The sequence below is a fragment of the Cupressus sempervirens genome, chromosome 2 (assembly GCF_028749045.1).
Source record: "Cupressus sempervirens isolate cs-2001-9-10 chromosome 2, ASM2874904v1, whole genome shotgun sequence".
Taxonomy (NCBI): Eukaryota; Viridiplantae; Streptophyta; class Pinopsida; order Cupressales; family Cupressaceae; genus Cupressus; species Cupressus sempervirens.
Window position 1 is genome coordinate 755222286 of NC_143119.1, and position 26376 is coordinate 755248661.

General features: G+C 37.5%; 1 protein-coding gene across 3 annotated transcripts in view; it reads left to right on the plus strand.

Annotated features, from left to right (window-relative positions):
• The window catches only part of LOC149575618 (protease Do-like 1, chloroplastic), a 328128-nt gene that overhangs the window by 120485 nt on the left and 181267 nt on the right, over positions 1-26376 (plus strand). For 2 of the 3 annotated variants that reach the window (XM_089815385.1, XM_089815387.1), the window contains one exon: positions 3131-3265. In XM_089815385.1, the coding sequence (XP_089671511.1) occupies positions 3131-3265 (135 nt within the window). Of the gene's footprint in view, positions 1-3130; positions 3266-20303; positions 20513-26376 lie in introns of those variants that run through there. The other variant, XM_089815386.1, reaches the window with a different exon arrangement.

Consider the following 26376-nt stretch of genomic DNA (forward strand, 5'->3'; position numbering starts at 1 on the left):
TGAGGGTTTGCTTTACTCGATACTGAGTTCGCGTTGTGTCCATTTTGTTCACCAAATATTTTATTGTCTGCCAACTTCTTGAGAGTTTCTTCCATTAGTCGTTGAGTATCATTGATCTATGTCTGATTCCTCGCAAGCTCCCTCAGTAGTGCCACGAGTTCGGCAGCTATGGGTTCCAGTCCGGTAGCCATTCTATCAACGGAATGGGTTCTTCTTCTCTTCTGGCTATAAACTCTTATTCACTGTCCACAGGTTAGCAGGATCAAAGCTCTAATACCACTGTAGTGTCCCTATTCCCCCAACGGAGAGGAAACAGTCGAAACAATGGTGTATGCACCTCTGATGTATGTTTACAGGCATCATACAGTATCAAGTAGGGATGCACAGGAGAGCCTGTGCGGTGGCAATGGAGCCGTACGGTGGGAAGAAAAAGGTCATACAGAAGGGGTGGGTGTGTGGCCGTACGGTGGGAAGCAAAAAGCCAAACGGAGGGATGTATGTGGTCTTATGGTGAGCAGATGTTCAGGATTGATGTACAGGAGAATTATGGAGGCCGTACGATGGAGAATGGAAGCTGTACGGTGGAGTAGTGCTAGTCGTATGGTTGCAGTTGTGAGGGTTGTACGATGAGCTAGGATTGAACTTGGAGGCCGTACAATGTAAGGTAGTGGTTTGAAATGAAAGGCTAGAGTCTGTACGGATATGGAAAGTGATTGCAGAACAATTGATGGTATGAACAAACAACGAGATTGAATGTAGATAAACAATAGATGGAATTACATAGAACAAGAGAGTAGAACCAATTGAACACAAGGACAATTCGCAATATGATGGTGCTCCGATTTGTCAGATCTGAGCGAAGTGTTACAAGCGATGGAATAGGGTGAGGGTTGAATCCCACCGAAATTGGAATAGCCAAGTAGGAAAGATCTTTCACTTTTGAAATGGTGAACAACAGAGAATTCCAACTGGAATTCGCAGTACAAAAAAAAATCCAAAATGCATGCCTAAAGACTACCTACAAGTCGTGCTTAAATACCTGTTGGGAAAACTTTTCAAGGGTGTACAAAGATAGCCGACGGCAACACAAACTACAGAAACAAAACAAAAAATGGGTCCGAAATATATTAAATCAATCGGCCCATTAACAATAGTTGATAAATGATTAATTTTATAATGGGAACATTACACATCTATACTCCATACTTCTATTTTGTGTTACAAGTATTCAAAAGGCATACACAATCAGACATATTACTATAGACATCAATCTAATAATATATATACATTCAGAGTTGGTAAGTTATTCTGAAACAATATAATTTTAGACTGTGATATCACATCTTATCTCTATCAGAGATCCTGTAGTTTTACACGAATTGCATCAAGGAAGAGACTGGTCGCATGCTAAATCATATAGAAGACTTTATGCTACTTGCATATAAACCATGTTGAGAAAATGACCAATTGCATGTCGCAACATTTAGAGGGCTTTGTGCTTCAAGCACAAGAACTCTTTAATCCTCTTAGAGGGTACGCTTGTCCAATCTACACTTGACCAATGCTGATCTATTATCTAGACAACAATGTTGAATGCCCTACTTGCACCCACAAGTTTTCTTTTGAGGGAATCTTGCACACATCACCTTTCAGTTGTGGAAATAAAATTCTTCTTGAGTCCCTTGTTGTTAGAACTGCTCCATATGCTATCATGTTCTTCCTTGGTGAGATCTGTGCGTCATACTCTCTTCAAAGTGGCCTCTTTGCATTGCCATGTCATTTGGGTTGACTTGGCATGAAAATTTCCTTGAGAGGTTTAGAATACCCTCGTGAATTCAATAGGCTAAAAGGATATCGTGATCTTGTAGCCATTGTATTGAATGACAGATTTGTGGGAATGCTTGTTGTACTATACCACCATGACTTTCAAATAGGGCTCGAAATCGTGAGCATTAGAGAAGGGTAGTTGCATGGCCTTATCTACCTACATGTGGAAAAATGCCATCTTGAGGGGATGACTGTCTTAGGTGTCTTGCTACCAAGTGTGACAATACCTCCCACTTAGGCTTTCCCAAGTGATTGTGTCGGCAGTAATGTTATCATTTCCTACTGTCTTCCTTAAAGATTTGTGGTAATGCTGTTGTATTGTACCACCATGGCTCTCAAATAAGACTCAAAATCCTGAGCATTAAGGGTAGCTTTGTGGCCTTATCTAATTGCACGTGTGTAAGTGCCATCTTGAGCAGATAACTATCTTTGGTGTCTTCTATCAAGTGCAACACTCATTCCCACTTAGGCATTCCCAAGTGATGGTGTCGGCAGTAATGTTGTCATCTCCTATCGCTTCCTTGATTGAATATAGGGCTTGAAGACCTTCCCGTTGCTACTACTTGCCATTATCGGAACTCAGAACTTGTGTTATTTGCAATGAATAATAACCCCTCTGAAATGCTTGCAGTTTATAATGCCTTGGAGATGCATTTTGATAACTGCCCTACAGTCCGAGAGTAAATAGCACCTGAAAATGGACTTACAATTTAAAATCTGCACACTTATATGAAGCTGTACTGTGACTGGTGATCTACAGCGAGTGAGGCAAGCTCTTGGAAACTTGTGACTGAGAAGTAGGTTTGAAATTATGTCTTTGATACTGTGCCTTGCATTTTTGAAAGCTTCTTCTGTGAGATACTGCATGCATTCAATGTTTGGTTCACACAGTTATTGTTTATTAAATCCTATCTGGGTTTCATTACTTGGTTCATTCGGACTTCCTTTCTTGGAGGCTACATAAGTGTAGACATTGGCACAAGCTTCCTCAGAGGAACCCATATTAATAGTTGAAGTGTTGACTAGCCCTTCATTACCGACTAATGAAAATTAATATAAAATTATTTTAACTGTTCCTTGGCTAGTTTTTGTATTCTGTAAAAAAAGTTTATTGGTGACCAGGTTTTTCGTATATATGTAAATATTTTTGCATTTTTGTCTTTTATGCTTTTTAGCTTATGTCAAGTGCCATTTAGGTTATATAGAGTTTTATTTCTTCTGAACCATATCTGGCTTTACTCATCTTTCCAAAAATCTTTGAGTATATATGCTTCTAAATTGTTTTGGTTTGACTACTGTTCAGGGTCTGCAGCCAACTAAAAGAGATGCTTATGGACGACTTGTTTTGGGGGACATTATTACGGCTGTAAATGAGCAGAAGGTTAGCAATGGTAGTGATCTCTATAGGATTATTGACCGGTGCAAGGTAGGAGATAAGGTAAGTTGATGGCTTTTATAATTCATTTTATTTTTGTTGGCCTCCAGTTTGGGAGGAGTCTGGTTTGCATCTGTTACATGTGCTTTTAGTCCCAAAGGTTCTAATAATTAGTTTCAATTTTTTATTGCTGATTTTGTTTCCAAATCTACGCTTTGAAAAGAATGTTGTCCAATGAATTGTTTGCAACCAGTTTGTCACTATCAACCGTTTAATCTATCGACACCCAGTTTTGAAATTTCAGAACAATATAGCTTGTAACTATGAACTGTGTGTTCTACCGACACCTAGTTTTGAAATTTCAGAACTATGATACAATCACATTTTAAATCAGGCCGTCTAGTATATTTCCTACATTTAAAATTTAAACAACCATATTCTCCATCGAAATCATGAACCAGAAGTCGACTTTGAGCAGTCATTACGACACTGCAAATCTCATTTGGCTCTGACTTTGAGGATCTCCCTTGCACAGTAACAGAATCTGATTCCCTGTTCTTAGTATGATGTTCATTCTCCAAATCTGAATTAATGCTGCAGGTAATGTGTGCATGATATTACTGGCAATGCATTTTTTATTTATTGATAAATTACCCCTTTTAGCCACAGTAAAGGCATAACTTTAGCTTTCACATCACAAGCGAAATGAATCTATTCCATCAATTTACCCCAGGCCTTTTGCCTGCCCTCACACATTGTTTGTATGCCATACCCTGTATTCATGCATGCATGCACATGTTAATATTATACATCAACATGTCTTTCAGGGGTTCAAACCTTGGGTTTTACTGAAACCACTTTGATTTACCACCTGATATTGGAAGACAGCTGACATGAACTCAGTATTTTTGCCTAAATTTATGAGAGGGATGAATCAATTGATTTGAATATATGACTGTCAAGTCAACAGTGAACTGTTACATCAACCTTCCTTTTCATCAGGTAAATTCCATTTTCTAAATTTTATGCTTTTGAGAGCATGATGGACTTGGTGAATATTCAAGTAGTAGTGCAAATGCATTGATGATTAATTAGTTCAAGTAGACATCTTTTTTCAAGAAGATCAATTGCTGATTAGCCACTTTAGAGCACAATACCACTAGGACCTTGACCAAGGAGAGTTCAGAGCAGGTGCAACTCTTCAACTATTATATGATTGTCATAATCACATTTCCATATATTGTAAATGTTAGACATTGAAATATCTCTTACATATCATTTTCATATATTTATTTATGTGTATGATAAAATAGATAAATTTATTAATATCTAACAAGAGATCACAAATAGGGTCTAAGAGACTGAAAATACACAACAAGGATCAGCCAGCAGCAGGAACATCAAACAGTGCCCAGGGAAAGAACAAAGCAAGAGCCCATCAAAAGAATGCGAGTAGAAGCTAGCAATAAGCTAGGTGGTACCTGTTGCGAAGAAGTAATCCAGAACTGAAGGATATGGTCAGGGTTGAGAGGGGGCCCTAGGCCATCACCGAGAGCCACTGGAAGTGGAGGGTGGTTGTTGTGTGTACCCTTGTGAGGTCTCATAGACCTAGAATGTCTCGAAGCAAGGAGGCCAAGCGACTGCTTGGTACCCCAAGCCAAAGACACAATCATGGAGTAGGAGGTGATGAGCTGATCAGTAGTCTGTTTTGAAGGGAACTAAATTTGCAATTTGTGATCCCGAAGTCACATGGTCTCTTGGAGATAGAGCGCAAGACACCGCTGTTTAGCGTATCTGAAGAAGGATGGAAGAGTCTAACGCCCTCTAAATAGGCAATAAAACCTTCCTCTAATCTCATAGTATATGGGGCAACAAAAAAGAAAGTGTGCCTTTGTCTCCGCCTCCCCCATGTCACTAAGGCGAGAGATCCGCTCCTCTCTATCAATCTAGTGGTCTGTTTGTATACGGAGCCAATGGGAGTCACCTTGAAAGACCCCAAAGAAATGTAGAGAGCATGTGTCCAACACTGAGCAAGATAAGACGGATGCATGATGAACCATCTTGTATATCCATGTAGTGCTCTGCATAGAAGGCCATCCTTGGGAAAAGTTCCCCTTGGGGGTTAATACATGCCATAATAACATATAACCTTTAGATGTCTATCCTAACGTGCCCATTCAAATCCTGCTAGGGAGGGAGAAGACAAGAGAGGGCATCCAAAGAGAATTGAAAGGGGAGGAGGCGGTCAATCTCAATCCCCACTGAGTTGAGCAGAGAAGAGGCCCAAGCATACCAACAGTGGGCCTGACCAATGTAGTCGGCACCTGCAATCGCCTCGAAGGAGCAACATGCTAGTTAAGAGTATATGCAACGTCCCTCAATCAAACGAAGCCCTAAAGCAGAGGCTTGAGCATACCAACATTGGGCCTGACCAATGGAGTCGGCACCCACAATCACCTCGGAGGAGCAACATGCTAGGTAAGAGTATTTGCAGTGTCCCTCAATCAAATCCACGAAGCCTTGAAGCCAATGAAGGAGCCAAACTAAATTTAAGATGACCCAGAGTCTAAAGGGATGAACACCAAACTCAGCCAAAATGATGTTGGGAAGAGTGGATTAGTGACACCTAATGATGCATTGGAGAAGGGTTTGGACTTTCTCCACTGAAGCCCAGTCTGACTCCAAAAGAGAGGGCCCCCAAACCACAAAGTCGAAAAATACAGTCGGCCTGATCAAAGAGTTCAAGAGAGACAACTTGGATTTGGTGTCCTAAAAGTGATGTCGGAAACATTGTCTCTCAAGAAGAGTAAGCGAACCATACCCTTTGTTAACACGGGGCTGCATGGCAAGTCTCATATTGAAACGGGGGCCATTCTTCAAGCAAGTGAAGACCTTCACCTAGGTCTTAACCAAGTTAACAACCAAGTAATGCAAGTCATAGAAAGAGGTTAGGCCATCTAGAAGTCATTGGAGACCCTTCGAGGAGGATAGGAAAATTGCATCGTCTGCAAAGAGTAAAATGGAGATAAGGACCTGATGCAAGGAACAACCATCACCCGAAAGTGAGAAATCTTGAAGGAAAGCCTCAAGATTGTCAATGTAGATGCCAAATGAGGTAGGGGAGAGAGGGCAACCCTACTTCACTCCAATGGTACTCTAGGAAAGGTCCAAAAAACCTTGCGGGATCCTAAATCGACCCACCATAGAATTTTGCAATCTCACGACGACCGTCAGAGGAATCTCTGGAATCTCAATGTCTCAGAGTCTTTGAAAAAGAGTCCTATGAGGAATAGAATCAAATGCTATGCCAAAGTCCACAATGAAACAATATACTTTTGCAGAATAGTGTCAAGCCTCCTCAATAATAGCCTATAGAGTCAAAATGTGGTCCATGGTCTCAAAGTCAGTCCAAAATCCAATCTCAACCTCACCCAACTATGATGTCGAAGCTCCCAAGAACTGTGTAGCATGATGGCATATGATCTGGCGAAAGTGTGCCCAACCATAGTGGTCATGTAGTTGTTGGGATCCAAAGTTGGACCAACTTTGTGGATCAGATAAATGATATGCCGTGATCAAGAAAGGGAAAAACTAGTTCATACAATCCCGTTGAAGAGCATTGTGAGGAAGGAGCCCAAAATCGTGATACTGACCTTGAAAAGTTTTGCTTGGAACCCTTCCTTATCAATCATCATGCTACTGCTCATGGATTTGAATGCCTCACAAATGTTGGAGAAGGTGAAGAGATGGAAATGGGGTGTAGGGGTGAGATGGAGGGGGCGTTGACTAGGGATATCGTAAAGGGTGGATGTGTTCGAGACCAAGGAGTTGAGGGTGTACCAGAAGAGCATGGGGCACTATAGGGCTGAAGTGTGAAGGGATCTACACTCCATTGTGATGAACAACTTCTTCTTATGGTGAACAACGTGACAATGAGAGAGTTTCATCTGGGTGAGCGACAAAGAATAGGTGAAGGCAGAGAAAACAAGTGGTGGAAGGATTTGAAATCCTCAACAAACCACTGGTTTACAGTGTAGATTCTCGTACATTTGGGGCTATGGGAAAAACAAGTGGAATGGTGAGGGAAGGAGAGGAGGGAAAACTCCTAAAGCATAGTGTTGAGGTGGTTGAACATGGTAGAGGCACACCCGATATCGATGAGGGGATCCTTGGGGAGAAGTTATCTAAGGTGGAGGGCAAAGAGGTCCTAGTTACCATTGACAATGGAAAAGGAGGTGCGAGTGGGGGGAGACTCTAGGAAGGGGGGGGAGGTGCAAGAGGGAGGCCCTGAAGGTAAGGCAAAGGAGGGCATGATCAGCTAGGGGGAGATGGGAGATAGTGAATTTGTTGATGTAGGGAATGAAGGAGGCGCAAGAGAGGACATAGTCTACAACATTTGCCCCCCGTTAGGAGGCCAACAGGTGAAAAAGATGGAACCAGGGAAGTAGGGGAGCCCATTCAAAATCACCAAGTTCGATGACTCGTACAATTGGAGTAGATGATGAGTGTATCTCATGAGGGGCTCGCTACTATCCTTTGAAGAGCGTTGTAGGTCCAGGGTGATTGGATGCAATTTAGGAGTACAAACTGAATCCATCACCCAGTGGTGGAGGGGGGTCTAGTGATCTCTAGTCTATGCATTGAAGTCTTCCAAAATGATAATGTCACTGTAAGAATTTTCCTTAGGGAAAAATCACACCAAGATCAAGAAGCTCAAGCACTAGCACAATATGGACCAATAAAATATGATCAAAATAACAATATGAGAATGAATTGATGTACATACACACTAGGAGTGCTTGTATATAAAGGCCTCTAGAATGACTAGGAGTCAGCAAAATGATAAGTCTCACAACTAAGCACATGTCCACCAAGAGTAGATTATCCTCCATTGAGCACAGAAGTTAGTGTGATGATGAGAGGATAAGCTTACATAGGTGTGTAATGTAAAATGATGTAGACACCATGTGCTTAATTAGAGTGCAAACAACTGTGTTGTCTACATGACAACTCAGATGATTATGCAAACTCCTGTGTTGTAGACACCATGTGCTAAATTAGAGTTGCTAACTCCTATGTTGTCAAGAAGACAACTCATATGAGTACACATACTCCTAGGTGTCTAACTAATAAATAATAAAATAATGCATTAACCTAAGTAAACTTAAGTAAAGTGTAATAATAATTAATTATTTACACTAACACCCCCCACCTTAAGTGCAACTTAGGGGAATGCACATAAGCTCACAAAAGCTAGGATGAAAATACATGATGGGTTCCGGCTACTAGGCCATGTTAGGTACCCATGTACAAATATAATGCAATCTCTTTGAAAACGGAGAAAGAGGGAAAACCTCATGGAAAAAACCCTCCCCCAAAAAGAGAGATGAAAAAACAAGATGCATGGATGGATGGAGTAATTAAGACCCCCCCATTACACCAGACATCATGTATATACAATAGAGAAGTATGAGAAGGACAAAACCCCATAAGAGGAAAAAGTCCCCCCCATAAGAGAAGAAGAAGAAAGAAGACAAGGTAGTCTCCCCCCCCCCCCCCCCCCCACCGACTCCCCCCCCAAATGTAGAATGTCGATCAGTGATAGTTGCTCCAAGATGAATGTAGAAGTGGATCCATGACTGCTGAATAATGTTCCTCACTTTATGAAGAAACAATGTCATTCCCTACAAAGATGTGAGGTACCTTAGACTGCTTAAATGAAGAAAAGTGTCATTTTGAAGAACCCATATGATGTAAGGCACCGGAGTCAAGAATCCATTCCCCTGAAGAACTTGAACTTTCCATAAATGCTTGCCTTTTTCCTTGTGAAGTGGATGGATTTGAATCCTTGGAAGCATTTGGCAAATTGATTTTGTTCTTCCTAATTAAGTTTTCCAACTCATCTATTCTCTTAGTCCTGCAATGATGCCCATCATTATTTGGTTTCTTGCAATATGCACAGAATAGTTTATCCTTCTTATTGTTGTTTCCCTTCTTGTTGGAAGAAGAATTGCCTTGTTGTGAGGAGGAAGATTGTTGTGTCTTCGATTGTGATTTTGGCTTCCACTACTTTTTCTTGTTGTTGGTAAAACTTTTTCCACCTTGATTTGATTGGTTATCGTTACTAGCCACCAATGTCGTAGACTTGAGTGACTTGAGAATTCCCATATCTATCAACTTAGATTGTTCCAACGTCAACATTTCTGCAAATGCATCAAATGAAGGCTTAGTGAAGGCACTTCCCATGATCAACCTGTGAGTGTTGCAACTTGAAACAAAAGATGCATACTCTAAAGGTAGCCTCTTCAAGATGTGATGAATCAATCTATCATCCTCCATGGGATTACCACAATCCTTAAGTAGTGCTCTCAATTCATTGGCTTTGTTGACATAGTCTTGAATTGTGTCAAAATTCGTAGGATCCAATAGAAGTAGATCATCTTCAAATTGGAATCTCTTTTCCTCATCCACCTTACCATACAACCCTTCAAGTTTCTCCCAAGCACCCTTCGCATCCTTAAAGTTGGAAATGTGGAAGAAGAGATCTCTATGAACACAACTCCTAATAATTCCTAAAGCCTAGTTGTCTTTAACTTGCCAATCAACTTGTGCAGTAGCATCAGTGGGTTTTACAATTGTATAATCAACATATAGATTTAAACCTTTTTCCATGAGTCTACTCCATACAATATCTTTCCATGTAGTATAATTGTGTGAAGTTAAAATTGGAGTTTTAGGTGAGCCCATGATGCAAAAAATTAAAAGAGCACAAGAGAAAAAGAGAGACACGAGAACACAAGACACACCCCCCCCCCCCTATTCACTCAATCAAAGAACCCCCCCAAAAGTGATGCTTTTGGCACTTTATATGTAGCGTGTTAACAATAGGCCACTTGTCACAATGGACAAAACTGGACTTCTGATTTTTTTGTTTACAACCTCCTTTTGGAGTTCAAATCTAGTATTAAGCAATGTAGCTTAGATATTCAACAATTTTGAGGTCTAATCAAAGCAATACACTGCAAAAAAGGACGTATTTCTGAAAGTGGTATTTTTGTCCACATAAGCCTATAATCTGATTGCAGATCTGGAAAGTAGACAAAAAATTATTCCCTTTCAAAATAAATGGAACCTAAAAATGTGTCCAAATGAGCCCGTACGAAGCATTTGAAGTTGCAAAATGCAGAATTGGACAGGTACAGTTGCCAAAAACTGAAATTTATGAAAAATCCATGCATCAAAAACCAGAAAATAATAGCACCACTAAAAAATTCAGGAAATTTTAGCCAAAATAAAAAAAATTGCACCTGATTTGGAGTCCGGATGACTAAGATATGGCCTCCCAAAGTTGGGTTCTCAAATCAAAACTGCATATGGTGAGGGGTCTGATCAGAAAATTGCGAGGTTAAATTTGACGTCCAAACGATCGTCGTAGCAGTGCAATCTGGCTTGTCGGTAACGGTCAGATGACCATCAAATTTAAGATTGCAAAAAGGTGATGTCACCCAAAAAAGGGCTCGCTTGATGACGTGGCAGGCTATACAGGTGATGTCAGCAGCTGATGTCAACATTAACTGGGCAGGGGTGCTGATGTGGACAATCGTTGAGTTAACGTACAGAGGTGATGTGTCACTACTGACTATGTCGGTGATTGATGTTGTGACATGGTTTGTTGGCATCGCGTGGCAGCTTCATGGATCCAACTTGGCACAGCACGAATGTGGTGACTGGGCATCACCAGAGGATGTCGGCAACGATGGTCGAACTGTCACAACGAGAGCTCGCCAAACTGTCACAACGAGAGCTCGCCGGAGTTGGCACCGGCAAGTTGGGAGGGTCGCTAGGAGAAGCATGGGTTGCCGAGAGTGGACACTTGCCACCAGTACCGGTGGGGAGATTAAAGCCAATGGGTGGGGATTTTAATCCCACATCTATTGTGTTGAAGAAAACAAAGTAATTTAAAACTGCGATGCCACGGGAGGTAAAGTGGCTTGGTGAGCCGTTGGTTCTTTGATGCTAAGTGTTAGTTGTTGAGTGATACGCCGTCGGGTTAAGTGGAATATGCTGCTAGAAATTTGGATTCGTCGATCTTTGGAATCCACGGGCACTGGCATTTGACCACCCGATTCCTGCAATAAAATTCTTCCCTACAGGCCTAATAGGCCAAAAAAAAATTTTAAAAAAAATCCGAAAATTCCAGAGGAATTTTGAAAATTGTATAGTCGAAAATTAAATACAAATCTGAAAATAAATTACACTGATCTAAAAATGATCATACCAACTTCGAGGGTAGGCAAATTTATAGTTAAAATTCATTGAATCAATGCTCTGGACGCAATGGCGAGGTTCGTTTTGGCTCTAGATGCTCCCAATGATTGCAATACTCCAGATCTGAATTGGGGTCCTCAGAGAGATGAAGTAAAAATGGTCTCCAATGGTTATGTGAAGAGGAGCTCCCTCAACTCTGATACCATTTAAGAATTTGCCTTAGGGAAAAATCACACCAAGATCAAGAAGCTCAAGCAATAGCACAATATAGACCAATAAAGTGTGATCAGAATAACAATATGAGAATGAATTGATGTACATACACACTAGGAGTGCCTGTATATAAAGGCCTCTAGAATGACTAAAAGTCAACAAAATGATAAATCTCACAACTAAGCACATGTCCACCAAGAGTGGATTATCCTCCATTGAGCACAGAAGTTAGTGTGATGATGAGAGGATAAGCTTACATAGGTGTGTCACATAAAAAGATATAGACACCATGTGCTTAATTAGAGTGCGAACAATTGTGTTGTCTACATGAAAACTTAGATGATTATGCAAACTCTTGTGTTGTAGACACCATGTACTAAATGATGCAAGCAAGAGATGAATAACTAGGGCCAAAGGCACACCTAGCTATCCAAACCACCCTGCAAGAGTTAACACAACAGAAGCAAACACAAGGAACAACACCAAGGAAAGAGAGAACAATGATATATTTATTGATTCATCAAATATTCAACATACATGCCTAGCTGTAAGGCCTTCTGGGTTACGGCCAATTAGAGATGTACAACTTCCAGATCTCCAAATCAGCTTTTTAAATCCACGTATCTCTTTTTTTTTTAACTCTCCCCAAAATCTGCCCTAACCCTAAACCTAAACACCCTACTTATACTTGCCAAAATGGCTTACGGATAATTCTAGAACATAGAGAAACCACAAGTCGGCCCTCATCAAATATAATTAACTATACCAAAATTAAATGTGAGCAAAGTCGGCCCAATTGGAACTAGGCAGAATGAACTAATATGCAGGATTACAAAGAAACCTAGGATGCTTCTGCATCAGACAACCTGGGTTGGGAAAAAAAATGATTCTCCTGAATCATGCAAGTGTCACACCCTGAGTTGAATCCAACTCTGACTGAGAAATCCATGTAGCATCTTCAACTGGTCTATTCTTCCACTTCACCAAATATTCATAGTAATATTTTCCTCCTGTGCTCTTACCAACTCTTTGATCCAATTTCTGTTCAACCTCTTTGATTTGCTTCTTAGGATAATCATCCGGTACAGCAATTTCATCCTCTGACTCATGATACTTATACAAATCAGCAATATTGAATATAGGAGATATACCTATGTCATCAGGTAACTCAACTTCATAAGCATTACCACTATCAAACTTCTTCAAGATCTTACAAGGTCCAAATTTTTTCATCTTCAGCTTACTATATGTTCTAGCTGGGAATCTTCCTTTCTTCAGATGAACCATCATGTCATCACCAACCTGAAAATCATGGTGTCTTCTAGACTGATCAGCATTTTTTTTATACTTCTGATTACTTTGTTCCAATCTCAACTTCACTTCCTTATGCAAAGACTCCATAAAATCAGCAAATTCTTCTCCTGCAGCGCTTCTCTTTTCTTCACCAACAACATCTCTCAAATCTGATATGCCTCTAGGATGCATTCCAGTAACAATCTCAAAAGGTGTCTTCCCTGTACTCTTATTCACAGAATTGTTATATGCAAATTCAGCTTGTGTCAATACCATCTCCCAATTACTTGGCTTATTCCCAACCAAACATTTTAGCAAATTACCCAAGCTTCTATTCACAACTTCTGTCTGTCCATCTGTTTGTGGATGGAATGTGGAACTAAACTTCAACTCAATACCCATCTTCTTCCACAAAGTCTTCCAAAAATATCCAACAAACTTACTGTCTCTTTCAGAAATAATACTTCTTGGTAATCCATGTGATCTCACAATCTCTTTAAAAAAAAGTTCAGCAACATGCTCAGCATCCGATGTCTTCTTACATGGTATAAAATGAGCCATCTTAGAAAATCTGTCCACTACCACAAATATGGAATTATACCCTTTCATTGCCTTAGGCAATCCAAGAACAAAATCCATACTAATGTCAATCCAAGGTTTCTCAAGAATAGTAATAGGTGCATACAAACCAGTATTTTGACTCACTCCTTTTGCAACTTGATAAACTCCACAACTCTTTACAAATTTTTGAACATCCTTAGACATTTGTGGCCAATAATATTTTTCTTTTAGCAAACCCAATGTCTTATCAATTCCAAAATGTCCAGCTAATCCACCACTATGCTTTTCCTTAATTAGATTCAACCTCATAGAACTTCTAGGAATACACAACTGAATGCCTTTGAACAACATACCTTCTTGAATGAAATACTCATCATACTTACTTATGTGATCTGTCAGATTTGGTTCTCTGCACTCTCTCTATGCTTCAAAAAATTCAAGATCAACATCGTATAACTCTTTCATCTCATCAAAACCAAGAACTTCAACCTTCATTTCAGTCAACAAAGAATGTCTTCTACTCAATGCATCAGCAACTTTGTTAGTAACTCCACTCTTATGCTTAATCACAAATGTAAAACTTTGCAAATATTCAACCCACTTCATATGTCTTTAGTTCAATTTATGTTGACTTCCCAAGTATTGTAAAGCTTTATGATCAGTATACAACACAAACTCCTTAGGCATCAAATAATGTCTCCACTTCTTCAATGCTTGAACAATAGCATAAAACTCTTGATCATACACAAAATATTTCTTTCTAGCATCATTCAACTTTTTACTAAAGAAAGCAACAGGCTTACCTTCTTGACTTAATACAGCTCCTATTGCATTACCACTTGCATCACATTCAACTTGAAATACTTTGTTGAAATCAGGCAAAGCCAATATCGGTAATTCTGCAAACTTTTGTTTCACAGTCTCAAAACTCTTATCAGCTCCATGTGTCCACTTGAATTCCTTTTTATCTCCCCTCATTGTCTCAGTCATAGCATTACAAACAGCACTGAAATTCTTTATAAACTTTCTATAAAAACTAGCTAAACCATGAAATGATCTTTTACCTCACTCACATTCTCAGGTGTAGGCCATTCCAAAATTGCTTTAACCTTCTCAGGAACCATCTTCAAACCATCAGCTGAAATCACAAATCCCAGATACACAATCTCCTCTTGCATAAAAGAACACTTTTTCAGATTAATCAGCAACTTTTCCTCTTTCAACCTCTGCAATACTTGTCTAATATGCTCAAGATGTTCTTCCTTAATCTTACTGAATATCAGAATATCATCCAAATAAACAATCACAAACTTACCCAAAAATCTTTTCAGAACTTCATTCATTAACCTCATGAAAGTACTAGGTGCATTAGTCAAACCAAAAGGCATAACCAACCATTCATACAAACCATCTTTTTTCTTGAAAGCAGTCTTCCATTCATCACCTTCTCTGATTCTGATTTGATGATAGTCACTCTTCAAATCAATCTTGGTAAAATACTTTGCTCCACTTAAACAATCCATTATGTCATCCATCCTTGGCATAGGAAACCTATATTTCACTGTTATCTTGTTAATGGCTCTGGAATCAGTACACATTCTCCATTCTACATTCTTTTTAGGTGCTAATACAATAGGTATAGCACATGGACTCAAGCTTTCTCTAATCAAACCTTTCTGCAACAAGTCATGCACTTGTCTGTTAAGTTCTTCATTCTTTATAGGTGTCAATCTATATGGTGTTTTGTTTGGAAAACATCCTCCAAGAATCAAATCCATACAATGACTTATACTTCTTACGGGAGGTAATCCATCAGGAAGATCATCAACAATAATGTCTTTATATTCATTTAGCAATTCTGCAATTTCTTCTAGCACTTGGTCAATACTACCATCTATCACTTGGTCACCACTATCTGGCACTCGGTTAGCATTATTCTCTTGCACTTGGCCTTCATTGACAAAACTTGGTTTTCTTGAAATTATGGCAAAACAAACCTGATTCTTCTTCACTTACTTTTCAAATTGTTTCCCATTAACCATACAAATCTTTACAGTAGTACAATTAACCTCATCTGGAACTTCAATAAAAGGCAACAATGTTTGTTTCTTCCCATTCACCCAAAGAGTATATTGATTCAATCTTCCATCATGTACAACATGTCTATCATAGTGCCAAGGTCTACCCAACAAAATATGACAACAATCCATGGGCATAATATCACACAAAACTTCATCAACATAATGTCCAATTTTAAATTTCACAAGGCATTGCTCACTTACCAATATCTTATGCTCATCTTTGATCCATGAAACATGATAAGGTTTCAGATGTTTCAGCCTCTCTAACTACAACTTGGTAACCAGCTCTTCTGATGCCAGATTTGTAGAACTCCCACTGTCAATGATCACTTTGCAGCATTTTCCAACCATCTTACATCTTGTCTTGAAAAGACTTTTCCTTAAAACAGGTTCCTCATCACATCTTTTGTTACATAAGGTTCTTCTCACCATCAGATTTTCTCCAACCTCAGGTCCACTTGGTGAACTTTCAATGTCTTCTTGAATCACAACATTTCTATTATTCTATCCACTTTCAGAGGATCTACATTCAAAAGATCTATGCCCTTCTTTGCCACATCTAAAACAATTACCATGAAATCCACTTCTAGAATAGGAATTACCTCTTCCCCGGTAAGAATTAGTGCCTCCTTGGTAAGAATTACCACCTTTCCATTCAGTCTTTCCTTTATCATCACTCTTGCATTCAGATTTGCCTTTATCTTGAATAGAATTGTCAGATCTACTACTTTCTCCATAAGATCTACCTCTACCTCTTTGTCTTTGTTCATGCTTTTTTGTCAAGATCTCCTCAGCCTTCAAGGCATACTGGTATGCTTCTTCCACACTTTCCAACTTCACAAAACTTATCTCATCTTGAATTTCAGATCTCAATCCATTAATGTACCTTGCAATTTTCTCAACATCATCATCCACATGTCCAGATCTGATGTTCAATCTATAGAATTCCTTGGTATATTCTTTCACAGTCATGTCCCTTTGTTTCAAATTTTGCATCTTTCTCAATAAGCTAACTTGGTAATCAGCAGGAAGGAATTTGTTCTTTACCTTGTTCACCATCTTTGGCCAAGTTCTTATCTTCTTCTTTCCTCTCCTTTGTCTATCAGTTTGCAAGTGCTCCCACCATAATGATGCATGACCTTTCAGCTTAGTTACTGCAATCTTCACCTTTTTGTTATCAGGAGTGTTTTCATACTCAAAGAACTTCTCCATATCAGAGATCCAATCCAGCATAGTATTTGTATCCAATTTCCCATCATAAGGGACAACTTCTACAGCAGGCTTTGAATTTTCCCTAGACAATAATCGCAACAATCTTTCCTCATCTCGATCTTCTTCAGGTTTTGGATTATGGTTTGGTGTTGCTGCTTCATCATCACTTACATCTTCAAGATGCACTCCTCTCCTCTGGGCTGTCTCCACAACATCTAATCTGGCTGCAATTTGTCTTAACTGATCCAATATAGCGTTATCAACATTATTTCCTCTACCATGAACCATCTTTACAAATCAAGTTCCTGCAAGATCGTAACCCTCTGCAAGTTATAGGTCAAATCCATAGATCTGTCACCCTACAACCAGATCCAAATCAGGATTCTACACAATCCAATCTCCACAAAGATGAACTTCGGGCTCTAATACCAACTGATGCAGGCAAGAGATGAATAACTAGGGCCAAAGGCACACCCAGCTATCCAAAGCACCCTGCAAGAGTTAACACAACGGAAGCAAACACGAGGAGCAACGCCAAGGAAAGAGAGAACAAGGATATATTTATTGATTCATCAAATATTCAGCATACGTGCCCAACTGTAAGGCCTTTTAGGTTACGGCCAATTACAGACGTACAACTTCCAAATCTCCAAATCAGCTTTTTAAATCCACATATCTCTTCTTCTTTTTTAACTCTCCCCAAAATCTGCCCTAACCCTAAACCTAAACACCCTACTTATACTTGCCAAAATGGCTTATGGACAATTCTAGAACATAGAGAAACCACAAGTCGGCCCTCATCAAATATAATTAACTATACCAAAATTAAGTGTGAGCAAAGTCGGCCCAATTGGAACTAGGCAGAATGAACTAATATACAGGATTACAAAGAAACCTAGGATGCTCCTGCATCACTAAATTAGAGTTGCTAACTCATGTGTTGTCAAGAAGACAACTCATATGAGTATGCATACTCCTAGGTGTCTAACTAATAAATAATAAAATAATGCATTAACCTAAGTAAACTTAAGTAAAGTGTAATAATAATTAATTATTTACACTAGCAGTCACCCATGTCTAAAAATTTGACAATGCATCATGCAAATACTCATAGGGGTCACCCACATATTGTGTATAACATAGGACAAGGAGGTCAATGAAAAGTAGAAAACCGCAATGAAGATGTCCATGGAATGTGGATTCGTCTGACCATCATTTGACCTTGGAGGGGGGGTCTCGAACAATAGCCCTAAAGTTCTTGGTAACAACCCACTTCACATTTCGTCTAGCCTTTGCAACAAGACTAGGAGTGCTTTAACTCCTCTACCTATGATATCGTAAGGTCCTCATCAAGAAAAATCTTAGTGGGAAGAGCAAAGAGCTTCTTCCTCGCACTAAGAACCTAAAGACGGTTAGTGAACGATATGAATTTGAGAAAAAGGGTGTTATCATGGCCAACCAAAGCCCTGTTGAATGTGATGTATGTGATACCAATTGGTCACTAAGGAAGGAGTAGTGTGGTGGGAGAGGATTAGAAGGAGGAGGAAGGCCCCAGACTCTCAAATTGAGCTTACAAGCCTATCTAACCTGTTCATCTACCAAACTAGCCTGGAACAACTCCACCCTAGAGAGGGGCACATGGTTGGTTTTGTTGCAGATGGATGTCCATGACTTAAACTATTGCTCTATATCTAATATAAGAGAGCTTTATTTGCTATCAAGTTTGGCATATTTGTACTTAAAGTCATTAATTTCCAAAATATGTTCCTTGTAGGAGTCTACTTGTTTTTTGAGCTCTATAGCTTCAGAGGATGTATTAGCCAATTTTATAGAGCAATCATTAATTGGCGTAGTGTTGGAATCATTATGTTGTTCTAGACTAGCTAAAGTCTTAGAAAGGGAGTGAATAGTGTCATATAGGCACTGGTTCTCAACCTCCAGCCTAGTTATACGATTGATCAAACACTGGTGTTACAGGTTACAGGCATGGAGGTTGGTTGGAATTACATTACCAATGCCAACTGCCAACAAACAGGCTCCCCCCCAAAACAAACACAATGAGAATACTTGTAGAAATAACCATGCACTGTGTTTGTCTGGGAAGCACACACAGGAATGGCCCACTGAACTAAAAAAGCTAAAACAAAACACCCAAGCAGGAAGAGAGAAGAAACCAAGCTAGAAGGGAGGTTGTGAATACCCAGGCCCATGACGACCACGAGAAAGGTAGTAGTGCACTAAGAGTTTTACAAACAGAGCAAGATACCCATATAGTAATCCACAACAAGAGCCCCAAGAATAAGCACAAAAGAGAGCAAGGTATCCATTATCGTGTAAAAAATCACCATCACAAGCTTAACTTGAGGAGTTACCAGAACTATTGACTAGGACCATGTGGCAAATAAGGATGTGAGCCAAATGCACAAAGAAAACAAAAGAAATTAGTTCCCACATAGAGCGATCGAACCAAAGAAACAAAGTAACACTACAAGGCATTATGACTTGAACACACAACACAAAGGCCACATTAGCGAAAATGAATATAGGTGCACAACAGAGAGACGTAGATGCAAGAAGACAGATGCAATCACAAGCTACAAGAGCAACCATCCGTGTAGAGAGGGGTCACGTGAGAGTGATGCATGCAGTGTCATTGTTGGTTCCATGTCATCGCATCATTTTATATTTTATATAGCTTTGAACCTTTCCAAGACTTTTTGAAATTACAAAATTTGGCGAATATCTTACATTCTTGAACTTAGTAAACTTCTCATTTCTGGAACTTCTAGACCTTAACCCATCTAGATGAAGTTCCTCACAATGAATGGCAGCCAATTTAGTTGTGGCTAATACTCATCAGTTTGTGTCACATGATTTGGTTCTACATCCCACTAGTTGTTGGACTCTCTTTGTTTACAAGTTAAAGTCTATGAGACAATAGAGGAATTATAATTTTGACAAGGTGAATCACATTTTTAATTATTAATGAACGAGTCCCATGCATTGTCCACCAAAGTATTGTGACCTTCTATGCCTTAGTTTCCTTCAAATTTAATATTGAACAATGAATGTTTGTCATGACACATTGATGCAGTGTTTTAATTTAAATATTGTTTTTGTTTGATTTATGCATTTTATTTTTGCATCCTTATTTAATTCTTGTTTTTAGGGTGTATGTGTATATTATAATATTTATATGTTTTTGTATGCACAAATCTAAAACAAGCCCAACCTCATTTTCTTTTTTTAATTTTCCAAGCAACGTACCTAAACGTAAATGGGTAACTAAGCCCAACCTACAAAATTGAGGCATGGAAACATATATTTGTAAGAAATTATGTTGAATTGAATAAAAATGTAATCACACAGTTCCAGAATTACAATTTTTTGTAGTTTTAAATGAAATAAAGTTTAATGCTTATTCAATAATCATTGCATATTTATTTTTAACATTTGAAGTGTATATCCCATAGGTTATTGTGGAAGTTTTACGTGGAGATCATAAAGAGAATATATCGGTGACCCTTGAACCAAGAGATTGACATATGGAACCAAACTTCTAATGAAAGGAGCTACTTTGTATATGATATGTTTCTATACCCTTTTGTATATCCTAACTTATGCCATAATGTGTATACCAAGCTCCAAAAAATAATAAAATATCTATTGCATTTGTAAATAATATGATTATCCAATGCTCCAAATATGTCTCTTAAAAACAAAGTTTTCTTTGGGTAGCTAATTGTCTTTTGATAATGTAAATAATTTCATATAGGAAGCAATAATGGTATTCTCTTTATAAAGAAAATTCACAACCCCTTAGTATACATAGAAACAAGGAAAGCATGATAGGGTATTCAATTTTTAATAGCAAATTAGCAATAAAAAGAGGGACTTCAACTAAACAAAGCGAAGGAATATTGTGGAAAATACATTGACAATATCATAAACTCTAATTGGTTAACCACCAAAAATATAACTCCCATCGGCACAAACTACCCCATGATAGCTTTGTCAACCTTTATACTGTGACTTGTGAAAAGTGGAGTGAAATTTTGGTTCTGCAACATCTATGTAAAATTTATAGTTAACATATTTTCAGCTTTATTAGGTGGCTATCTAAATTTTAAGCTTGTGTAATTTTGTAATCTAGCAAAGCATCTAGTGTCAGTCAAGTGTAAATCTACAAGGTCAATAATTTTTTTTTCATTTTTATTTTTTATGTTTATAAGGAATTCTAATAGGTTAATGACCAATGCTCTGTACACGACTTAGTTGCTTAAGCTTTCTTCTTTTTAGCCTCATCTTTTCAAAAAGCTACTATTCATAATTTATCTTTTTCAAGATACAATTTGTGATGTATCTTTGAAATTGACCATGTGATTTTTTTACACTTCTTTTCACTTTGGGCTTATTTTCAATAATTGTATAAAATTTACATATAACTTCCCTTTATGTTTCTTTGGTAAGAGCTTTTCCATCAATGAATTTTGAGTTCAAATCTTTTCAATAAGCAAAAAAATTAAAAGCAATATTTAAAAAATAAATAATTTTACCCTATGCTATAAAGCTCCAAGTGTTCTTTTGGACATGTTTATTCTCTACTCAAAATAGCATATCCTACAAGTTCAAAGGAAAATCCAATTTTGCATACCATAACATATTCTTGTGCAATTTTTACTAGTTTGCTAATCCATCTCAACAATGTTGTAAAATTGTTAAAAAATTGATGAAAACACTTTTTTGAGTTATGTTGATTTATGTTTTTATAGTCATGACATTTTTTGTGTGAATAACAATGTTGTTTTTAGGTATAGTTGTTACAAGTTTGAAGTTGAAGGAAATTGAGGAGAATTGGGAACAATTTGGAACTCCAGCAGGTTTTTTTATTTAATTAATATCAAAAAGTCTGAATTGGCATTGCTAAAACAATGGTATCAAATTCATAATTGTAAATGTTTATGGACCTATTATGATAGCAGACAAAATTATGGAAAGATTTTACCTCCTATTTATAGAATCACAAGGAAGAAACAATCATTTTGTGAGGGGATTTTAGCACAATTATACAACTTTTCGAAGAAAAAGAAGGCTAAGGAGATGCAAACATGGGTGGATTTTAGAATTTGGTTCACTCAACAATCTTTTAGAAAGTCACAGATAATGGAATCTTCACTTGGAACAAGAGAAGTGAATGTTTTAATCAAATAATGGAAAAATTAAATAAATTTATCTTTTAGGGTGATCTAGTGCTTTTCCCATTCAATCTAAAAGCTTTCATGATGTCAATCTCAAGTTCATATCGTTTTCCTATACTATTAGAGATTTTAGATGATATAAAAGCACTACTTTATCCCTATAAATTTGAGAATAGGTAGATGCAACATGAAAGGCTTATGCAGACTCATAGAAGAATGGTGGTTGGAAAGGGAGATTGAAGGTTCTAAGTTGTTATGTTATGTCAACAAGCTTAAAGATCAAGAAGAACCTATTAAACTGGAACAAGGAACATCTTAAAAGTATTTTTACCTCAAAATCAATTATTGAGACGGTATAAAAGAACTCAACGAGGAAGTGATTCAATATGGTATGGACTCAAATAGGTTTATCAAGGAGAAAGAATTGTTAAAAAGTTATGCAGTATTAGCATGAGGAGGAACTTTTGGGAGACAAAAATCAAGAGAATAGAAGATGGTAATCGAAATTCAAAATTCTTACACACTAGTACAACATAAAAGGGAAGCATTAACGTAATTCGAAAATTGAACATTGAAAATGATATCTCGACAAAAGATTTACTAGAAAGAAATGTGAAGATTCAATATTTTGAAGATATTTTAAACTGTGTGGATGGGCCAAATCTCCAAGCTTAAACTAAAAAATAACTACTTAAATTCAAAAAAGGATGAACAATTAGTTTTAAAACACTTTTTCAACTTCACCTAGATGAAACCCCTAGATCAAAGGTGTTCCTACTACCTTTATCCAAAGGTATTGACATATTGTGCAATCAAATCTAATAGAAGCCTTAGAGGTAGTGGGGAATGGAGAGATTTTTTGTAAGAAATCAATAACACATTCATAGCATTAGTTCCAAAGAAGTAGAAAGCCTCAAGTCTAGAAGACTTTAGATCCATTTCCTTATGTAATACAATTTACAAAATCCTAGCCAAAGTCTTAGCAGATAGGCTCAAGTGTATTTTGAAGAACAAACGGGCTTTGTACAAAGTTGATCATTTTTTGATGGAGATGTTATAACATAAGAAGCAATTCATTTTGTTCAAAGGTCAAAGGAGCTCAATATGATTATCAATTTGGATATTATAAAAGCTTATGATAAAGTTTATTTGAGGTTTCTATGCAAGTGTATGGAAGCATTCAATTTTAGCAAGCATGGATTAATCTAATTTTTTATTGTATATCTAGTTTGATGTTTTCATTACTAATCAATGACTCACCACAAGGTTTTTTTCAAATGTTCAAGAGGTATTATACAGGGGGATTCTCTCTCTCCCTGCTTATTTATCATTATGGCAAAAGCTTTAGGTAGGACTCTAAACCAAGCTCAAGAGGCAGGGAGTATTATATGGATCAAAATAACCACTTCAGTTGCACCAATTTTTCATCAACAATTTTTGGATGATAATATGCTCTTTGGTAAAGGGGACAAAGGGGAAGCAAGAGTTATCAAGAATTTTTCGAATACCTATTCCCAAACTTTATGACAAAACATAGATAAGGAAAAAATCAAATGTTTTCTTCTTTTCTATAAAAACTAAAACAAGATGAAAAATCTTACACTTTGGATTTTCATGAAAGAAAATCATCATGTTTTTATCTGGGCATTCCATTTAACAAATCTTTGACATATACTACAATATGGGATGGTAGAGAAGATAGGATGGATAGGAAATTTGATTCAAGGAGATCAAAAACGTTATCTTGGGCAGAAAGAGTTACAACGTTGAAAGCAACATTATCAACAATACTAATTTATTTAATGTCTTATCTTTCTCTATCTATAGAAGTGTATGGCAAGCTAATAAAAATTTGAGATCTTTCTTTTTGAAAGGAACTGATGTCAAAAATAAATATATGATATTTTTTGGAATAAAATTTGCAAGCTAGTGGGATTGGAGGTCAAAAACCAATTGTGGCAAAATAAAGTGTTGGGGTCAATTTTTTTGGAAGCTTTCCAACTAACCATATCTAAAATGGGTAAAGAAAAATTAAAGGCAAGTGCTTTCCTCAAGTAGACTCTTCAAAATTCTTTAGAAAAAGTTCATTTCCAAGGGGACCTCAAATCTAGAATTTGATCATTTCTTGTAGATCAATAATCATGGATCAAATAACATAGAATATTGCTAATGGGAGAAGGGCTTTTTTTTGCAAGGACTCTTGCGGAGTTTATCCAACCATTCAAAATTTATTGAACTCAAGTAGAATTTTGGATATCTATGAGGCATCATCAATTTATTAAGGGTTATTTACTTTTAAACCATAAAAATCCTTTTAGATGGCAATGAAGGACATGGGAAGAACACGGTCTTCTACATGTGGATAGAAAGCAACTGAAAAGAATTCTAGAGAATAGATTATTAGCCTTCAAAAAAGAAGAAGATGACCAAGTAATTTGGAACGGTTATAAGTTATGCAATCATAATGCTTAGGATGGATATAATGCATTGACCAGGTAAAATGCTTTACATAAAATTAAGATTATCACTCACTTCTTTTGTAACAAGTTATGCTTACCAAACATTTTTTGCTTGGGATAATGTTCAAGATAAGATTTTGACTATTGAATGGTTTGGGAAATTAGAACTCCAAGGTTCTTTAATGTTTGTTTTACATGAAAATGAGGAAGAATCAATAAATCATATTCTAGTTCATTTCCCTTTGCTATGAAAGGATGATAGTGACTTTGTGCTAGGTCAACATTGTATTTGACAATACCAAAAGATATAATGTCATTATTTTACGGATGACCATGTTAGTGTTAGCATGAATGTTGATGATACTACATTAGGGGAGTATCATGAGCATTGAAGAGTATTGATATGTTGCATTCATGATCGTGTTTGTCATTGATGTCAACATAGCATTGTTTCTATAAAGACTACCAAAGTAGCAGATAGAGATCTTGAAGGTACGGACAATGGTTTGATTGTCTGGTCATGCATAGTTATGGACATGTACAACATAGTATCCTGATGACGTGGTTAAGTGCGCATAGTCTAAGTCAATGGCATACGGAAGTTGCACCTAATTTACAGAGAGTGTTTCAAAGATAAAGTAGTGGGAAAGCAATTCTTGATGGTTGTTTTCTATCTTACATCTGAGATATAATGAAGCAATGTGCAGTCAGGCAGTGATAAAGGATAGTCAGGTGATGACGTTAGTGAGTGCACAAGTCTCAGTATCGTACGCGAAGTTTTGTATAGACAGTGAGCCGACAGCGCTATTGTGGTTGTAATTAATTAATTCTCTTATTTTAATTAATTGGAAAAGCCTCAAGGCCGACTCAAGGAATTATTATAAAGATAAGGTGTAAAGGAAAGATGTTTTCCTTAATTGTAGTGTGTTAAAGTATCGTGATCATTGTTAAAGTGTGAATTACGAAAAGGAGCAGAGTGCTTATTGAATGCGTGTAAGCAATCCAAGGGATTATTGGATGCGTAGTTCGAGATCTAGTTACAAGATCTGAAGGAGCAAAAGTCTAGTTAACAGGACAGAGAGAGAGAGGAAGGAAGTACAAATTTAGTCATGTTATTCTGCAAGGAATAATACAAAGATCATTTGGATAGTGGGTTCATTGATCTTGTCGTTGAAGCTATTTGGGCAATGGGTCCAACTTGTCTTCTACAACTCCTAATAGGGTTTGCACAACTCCTGATAGGGTTGGAATCTACTAACAGGGATTCAAAGTCTCCTAATAGGGTCTATCCTCTAACAAGGAATATTTATATTTATATTAGTATATCATCTTATGGGTACCATCCCCATCGAGGTTTTCCCTCTGATCAAGAGTTTCCCTAGTTAACATATCTGGTGTTATTGTATATGAGTATCTTGTTATGGTTTTAGTTTTGTTGCCCATGTTCCAGTTCATATCTTTTTGCTCTAAGGTTTTGCGTTAAGTGAAGTGTTAATGTCTTGAGTATGAGTCTAGATTGCCCATAGGATGGCCTTTCTTCTCATCATTCCTTTGAACTAACCTGATGCGGGAAATAATATGAGCAATGCCATAGTCCAAGGTTAGATAATTAGGCTTTGGAGGGTTTGTTATGCGTTTCCCTAATGAGAAGAAGGTCTGGATATTCTACTGATTTGTTTTTCTTTGTTCATAATCATGGTGAAGACAAGGATTCATGCTATGTTGCATTTTTCATGGAAGACATTGCAGATGATCAAGATCAGAGTGCAGAGAAAGCAATTTGTGCTACTAAAAATGATTAGAAACCTTTAATATCAAATAAGCAAATGTGCATCATTGATTCAATGAATGGATGGTTCATATGTTATCATAACAAGCTATGTGGGTTG